General features: G+C 41.1%; 1 protein-coding gene across 1 annotated transcript in view; it reads left to right on the forward strand.

Moving 5' to 3' along the window:
- Positions 1-7,500, forward strand: part of afdna (afadin, adherens junction formation factor a) — a 137,757-nt gene that overhangs the window by 67,792 nt on the left and 62,465 nt on the right. The window contains exon 10 of the mRNA XM_080550066.1: positions 7,033-7,127. Coding sequence (XP_080406192.1) covers positions 7,033-7,127 — 95 coding nt within the window. The remainder of the gene's footprint in view (positions 1-7,032; positions 7,128-7,500) is intronic.

A 7,500-nucleotide genomic window follows, 5' to 3' on the forward strand; every position in this document is an offset into this window, starting at 1 on the left:
CATATTGCAGCCATTTTCTAAAATCAATTAATTTTATTTCTTTCCTCGTTCATGCACACACAGCACCCAATATTGTCAGAAAAACACAGACTTGTAGACATTTTTGCAGATTTATTACAAAATAAACACTGAAATGGCCATAAGTATTCAGACCCTTTGCTCAGTATTTAGTAGAAGCACCTTTTTGAGCCAATACAGCCATGAGTCTTGGGAATGATCCAACAAGTTTTTCACACCTGGATTTTGGGATCTTTTGCCATTCCTCCTTGCAGATCCTCTACAGTTCTGTCAGGTTGGATGGTGAACGTTGGTGGACAGCCATCTTCAGGTCTCTCCAGAGATGCTCAATTGGATTTAAGTCAGGACTCTGGCTCGGCCATTCAAGAACGTTCACAGAGTTGTTCTGAAACCACTCCTTCGTTATTTTAGCTGTGTGCTTGGGATCATTGTCTTGTTGGAAGGTGAACCTTCGGCCCATTCTGAGGTCGTGAACACTCTGGAAATGTTTTTTGTCCAGGATATCAATGTACTTGGCTGCATTCATCTTTCCTTCAATTGCAACCAGTCATCCTGTCCCTGCAGCTGAAAAACACCCCCACAGCCTGATGCTGCCACCACCACGCTTCACTGTAGGGATGGTATTAGGCAGGTGATGAGCAGTGCCAGGTGTTCTCCACACATACCGCTTAGAATTAAGACCAAAAAGTTCGATTTTGGTCTCATCAGACCAGAGAATTTTATTTCTCAGAGTCTGGGAGTCCTTCAGGTGTTTTTTGGCAAACTCGATGCGGGCTTTCATGTGTTTTGCACTGAGGAGAGGCTTCCGTCGGGCCACTCTGCCATAAAGCCCCGACTGGTGGAGGGCTGCAGTGATGGTTGTCTTTCTAGAACTTTGTCCCATCTCCCCGCTGCATCTCTGGAGCTCAGCCAGAGTGATCTTTGGGTTCTTCTTTACCTCTCTCACCATGGCTCTTCTCCCCCGGATGCTCAGTTTGGCCGGACGGCCAGGTCGAGGAAGAGTCCTGGTCGTCCCAAACTTCTTCCATTTAAGGATTATGGAGGCCACTGTGCTCTTAGGAACCTTAAGTGTAACAGAATTTTTTGTTGTAGCCATGGCCAGATCTGTGCCTTGCCACAATTCTGTCTCTCAGCTCTTCAGTCAGTTCCTTCGACATCATGATTCTCATTTGCTCTGACTTTACACTGTGAGCTGTAAGGTCTTATATTGACAGGTGTGTGCTTTTCCTAATCAAGTCCAATCAATATAACTAAGCACAGTTGGACTCCAATGAAGGTGTAGGCCCATCTCAAGGATGATCAGAAGAATTGGACAGCACCTGAGTTAAATATACAAGTGTCACAGCAAAGGGTCTGAATACTTATGGCCATGTGATATTTCAGTGTTTATTTTGTAATAAATCTGCAAACATTTCTACAAGTCTGTGTTTTTCTGACAATATTGGGTGCTGTGTGTGCATGAACGAGGGAAAAAATGAAATTAATTGATTTTAGCAAATGGCTGCAATATGACAGAGTGAAAAATGTAAGGGGGTCTGAATACTTTCCCAACCCACTGTAGATGGCCTGTTGCCAGGGGCAACCCAGGGAAAACAAAAGAATATATATTTTGAGGTAGAAAAAATGTTTGGTGGCATAAATAAATAAAGGAGTCTAGGGTCTGCTTTTACTAAAACACCCTGTTTCCCTGGTAACACCTCTACTAAAACACCCTGTTTCCCTGGTAACACACCTCTACTAAAACACCCTGTTTCCCTGCTAACACACCTTTACTAAAACACCCTGTTTCCCAGGTAACACACCTTTACTAAAACACCCTGTTTCCCCAGTAACACACACACACCTGTCCTCCTGAGCATGTGACCTCATGCCTCGATGCTGGGTTAAGCCCAATTTATACTTCTGCGTCGAATTTACGCGCGGCTACGCCGTAGCCTACGCAAGGGCTCTCCCAGTTTATAGTTCTGCGTTGGTTGCGTCGCGTTGGTCGGTGTACTCATAGCGGTCGTATAATAGCGATCAAAAAACGTATTTTTGTTATGCTTGTTGTAAAGAAAATGTATATAATGCATTGAAATGACAGTAAACTAAGATAATAAGATGGTTATCATAATTTTTCAAATCTTTATTAATAAGTAATTACAGAAAAAGTAAATGACATTTCTGTCATGACTTCCGCATTTACGAGAGTCAGAATGTGACGCTACCAAGCGGACCAATCACAGTAGATAACTTTACATTAAATATGTCTATCATAAATATAATTTAAACCCAACGAACAGCCATGGGGCTCCCTGTAACTAATCATTTATTTCTAAATGAACAGGATTGTACATCTCGTAAATGTGAATCGCGCTCCTTATAGGAATGCTGTGCCTGACGCTTCCATAGGGCGCTCCGTTGGAACGGTGTACTCAAAGCGGCATAATAGCGATTTTTTTTTTATGCTTGTTGTAAATAAAAGTTCTATGATGCATTAAAATGACATTAAACTAAGATAATACGATGGTTATCATCATTTTTCAAATCTTTATTAATAAGTAATTACAGAAAAAGTAAATGACATTTCTGTCATGGCTTCCGCATTTTGGCCTACGAGAGAGTCGGAATCATGTCGGAATCATGTGCTACCAAGCGGACCAATCACAGTGCTTACGGTTGCGTAGGCACTGCCGCGTAGTTACATTTTTGGAGAGGTGCGCGTCAACCTACGCCGTAGCCTAGTATAGTATAAATTGGGCTTTAACACCAACAGTCTGCACTGAGAGGTCACATGGGTGTGTCTATGGCTGCATTTACACAGTCGTAATGCCTAGTTCCGATTTGGTGCCTTTACATAAAACATTTTTTAACGCCTGCTTACACCTACTTTTTCAAATGATCTATATCTGATACCTGTGCTTACACTGGTAACATTTGTAACGACCAGCATGCATACATCGAAAATGTAAGTAAACAGACAGCCGGGACTTGCAATGAACGCAAACGAGACAGAAATTATAATCCCTTTTATATATATTATAATAGTGAAAATACCATCACTCATCCGTTATCAGACTTTGCTGAGGTGCTGGAAATGAAGAGTATCAATAGAGTGCAAAATAACAGCATCCGCACACTCAAACACTGTGCAAAAAAACGTAGTTTATTGCGAGCTTTCTGTCATAGACCTTCTTCAGGCATATATATTATAATAAAAAGCCATTGCTTTCCGAAGTATGTTTAGAGGTCTGCAAAATATTGCACAAATTTTTAAGGCGGAGAAGAAAGAGCACTTCACTGTTGAAGTGAGTGAAACTCACGTCAAACATCATCCAAATGCGAAGACCGTCGTATTTTCAATGACGTGCAAAACAGAATTGAGCGTTATATGCGACCTGCCTGCTTAGACCGCAGTCGAAATGACACATATCCGATTTGTATCTGATTGAGGCCGGCTTGATATTGAGGCCTGAATCGGATCTGAGTATCAGATTTAATGTGCTTTTTTACTGCTTGTTACATGTTACATATCTGATCTGTGCCACGAGAAAAAACGTGAGCAAAAAATCTGAATTGTGTTACTTCGACCTGCAGTGTAAATGCAGCCTATGTTGTGTGTGTGTACTGTGTGTGTGTGTTAGGGGTGCAACGGTTCAGTTGGCCCACGGTTCAGTATTAACCTCGGTTTTTGGGTCACGTTCAGTTTCGGTACGTGTTCTTTTTAAAAAAAATGCTACTATTTATTTACAAACTGTTACTTTACTTTATTTTGCTTATACTTATGGAACTTTAACATTTAGACACATTCCAGAATATGACTGGTATATTGTATAATATAAATATATATCAAAAAACACTTTCTAATGTAAACAAATTACATAAACACTTTCAAATGTGACTTGTTGTTGATTGAAACTACATATCATAAGCTTTCAAATGATGTGTCATACATTGAAATCCGAAAAAAGATGATGAGGTTAGAGTCATTTGAATGTTGTTAGACGTTAGGCACATACTGTATATGGTTAAACTGGCTGTCATTGAAACCGGAAGCAAACGCTGCTAAAAGCTAGCGGCTAACAAAGCACATCGCTACAAAGGTAGACTGATAGAACATCAACATGCTAAAAACACATAACTACACATAATTAGATGATCACAGTCCTTGCTTTTGAACACGTCCTAAAATTAAAGTATATTTACAAGCCATGTATCACTTACCGTTAGCCTCAAACAATAACAGTGAATCCATTCCACAAAGTATACATATAGTCGTTTCACGCGAGTGGTTTACGGTTTCACCAGCTGGCGTCACAAAAAAAGTGCCTCTTAGGCTTTAGGACTAGTATATAATAGGAGAGGAAGAAATGAAAGTAAAAATGCACTTTAGCTATGAGAGCTACAGCTATGTACCAGCTGCATCCCATTATGCACATTTTAAGTGCATATAGGACTAGGGATGCACGATATGCATTTTTTCCTACCGATAACCGATGTTTACCCGCTTCTCGTGGCCGATAACCGATATGATAACCGATATGAGAACAGATATAATTTCACAGTTGATAACCTGTAGTTCATGCACACCTGAAGGTAAGAAAGGCTATGTAGTGAGCAAAGATTGATGATTTAATATTCCATAGTGATCTCACCAAATCTAACTTACATCACTATTGTTAACACACAAGAGAACACTTCTGACACTTCAAATGTTAATTTATTAAAAAAAAGGAAATACATTTCAACATTGTTGAAAATCACATCACACTCGCTAGTCAAGCCAAACTATTGCAATGCATGGATTGGGTGAGTAATCCCCACTGCTACCTAGTTAACTAGAACACTACTTTACCGTGTTACCTAGTTAACTACAACACTACTTTACATTGTTAGCGGGCTCACAAAACAAGCTGTGTTAGTTGACTAGCGACGTGTCATTCATTTTCAACAACGCTTAGCTCACGCTTTTATTTTGAAATCGCGAAAACAAAAACAGAAGTCAATGTCGGAATGAGCCTCTCCTTGTTGTTCAGAGAACAGATGCCAAACTACCGACATGTTTGCTGTAATAATATGATTTGGCAGTAGAAAGCCATCAGTCAATAGCTCGTCTCATTCACAGAACAACATGGGTTGCCTGCACTGTTTGATTGCGTATTTTAGAGCAGACTACAGAGATGGTGAACATTAGCACTCGCTAACATTGGCTATCTATTTACCTTAGCTTACCGTTAATTGACTGCATGGCTGTACGCAGGCGCAGCATCATGAGCGCGACAACCAGAACTGGAAATATTTCCGGCTTCATATTATCGGCTCTATATCGGCTAAAATTTAATAAAACCGCTAAATATTTACTAACATTAATTTCCCAATATCGGCGCCGATAATATCGTGCATCCCTATATAGGACACAAGTGAAGCATTTCTGCGACACACGTTTCTGTTCACTGTTTTCATTCCCTCATCGCTGTATTCAATACCAAAACCAGAATGAATGACTCCACAACGCAGATTTGTAGCAATCCAGGGCTTCCTCAAACTGTTGCCATGTTCTCAACTCCGCTCGCCATGAACAAACATCCGACTTTGACTGAAACACAGTATAAACCGAAAACCGCCACGGTTCACTAGTGTATTGAACCGTGGAACGCGAACCGTACCTTCCGTAAAAAAAACGAGAACCGTTGCACCCCTAGTGTGTGTACTGTGTGTGTGTGTGTGTGTGTGTGTGTGTGTGTGTGTCACCCCTTTCACACATACAAGCCTTCCCAGTATATTCCATGGAATTTACCTGGTACGGTGTATGTGTGAATGTGATTTACAGGGAAATTGTCTCAGGCAATTACACTGGTCAGGACCTTGTGTGATTCCATGGAATTTACCGGGAAGTGCTTATGTGTGAACAGAAGCCTGAACATTCCCTGGTCCGTCACGTAAAGAGTTATGTATGTCTGACGCAAGACGTTTTCACGTGGAACAAGTTAACCAATCCCAGCGAGTAGTTTCTCACTTTGTACTTTTGGTTTGCTCCGCTGATGTTACGGAGTTGGCTAGTTAACCTCACATCACAACATCACATCAGCCAAAGTAGTGATGAATATAATTCCACAACTGGATACTACTTCATTTCCAATCATAGTTAGCTAGATTACTTACTTATCAAATGTACATTTTGTGATATAGACGCATTACGGAGCAGAGAGCACCCACACCATCTCCTGTCTTGCATCGCACAATCAGCAGGGAGAGTGCCCGCAGCGCAGAGTGCATAAGAACTATCCATGAATATCGCTACTACTAAATATAATTCCACAACTGGATACTACTTTCCAGTCATAGTTAGCTAGCTTACTTACTTAGCTAGATTACTTATCAAGCAATAATAAGCATGATACTAGTTAACTCGCTGTTGTGGAATAATGTGGAAAAATATGATGATAAATACATATAAAATGGAGGTATGATGCATGTGATTCAAGTAGCTTGCGCAAACCCAGGAATGCCATTGACGTGTTGTTGCGCTTGCCTGGCTCTTGACAAGGTAACAAAAAGGGAGACCACACATGGTTGACAATAATAATATATTTTATAAAGAAGAGCGTGAATTGAATAGAAATGTTGGATGGAAAATTAACAAGAAAATAGTAACACAACAAAACGGCTGCTGGTCAACGAGGAAGAGAGTGATGAATCTGGACCACTCTTAAAGTCCCTGGGACAATTAGGATAATCACGCACACCTGATGGCTTATCTGGAACAGAGAGAGATGGTAGACCACACAGGACAACCGATGCAACAGCGCCCACTATAGATTCAAGCGTGGATCATCACACGTGTGAAAAGACGCAACCCGGAAATCTCAGGACATTTAGCTCGTGTGAATGGCGTAAATCACTGGCACACCCGGGTTGGGATTCCATGTAATTTACAGGGAACTATGTGTGAAAGGGGCTTATGTCTATAGTATGTGTGTGTGTGTATAGTGTGTGTGTGTCCAGTGTGTGTGCTGACTGTCCTCTCCTGTGTAGACGGGTCAGACTCCAGGGACAAGCCCAAGCTCTACCGCCTGCAGCACAGCGTCACTGAGGTGGGCTCAGACACCACCGACGACGGATCCATACAGGTGAGTGTGTGTGTGTGTGTGTGTGTGTGTGTGTTTGTGTGTGTTTGTGAATACGCTAGCTACGTTAGCTAGCTTTCTATTGCTAACTTCAGTGATGTTGACAGTTGATACTCATCTTTTGAAATTCATTCAAATGAATGTTAATTCATCCCATGTATAAACATGATTGTTACCTGTTTTGTTGCATGTAGATGCGTTTTGAATCAAACTCTCTAGAGGACCAATCAAGCCGCAACCAGAACATTTTGCAACAACATTTTTAGATTGGAATATTCAGACTCTGACAAACCGTGTTTTCAGTCAGAGCACACAGTGAGTGCTCCCAGAGCGTATTTACGAATGCACCCATAGACCCTTATTTGTGTGTGTGTGT

This window comes from Nansenia antarctica (assembly GCF_963989245.1).
Source record: "Nansenia antarctica genome assembly, chromosome: 1".
Lineage (NCBI taxonomy): Eukaryota > Metazoa > Chordata > Actinopteri > Argentiniformes > Microstomatidae > Nansenia > Nansenia antarctica.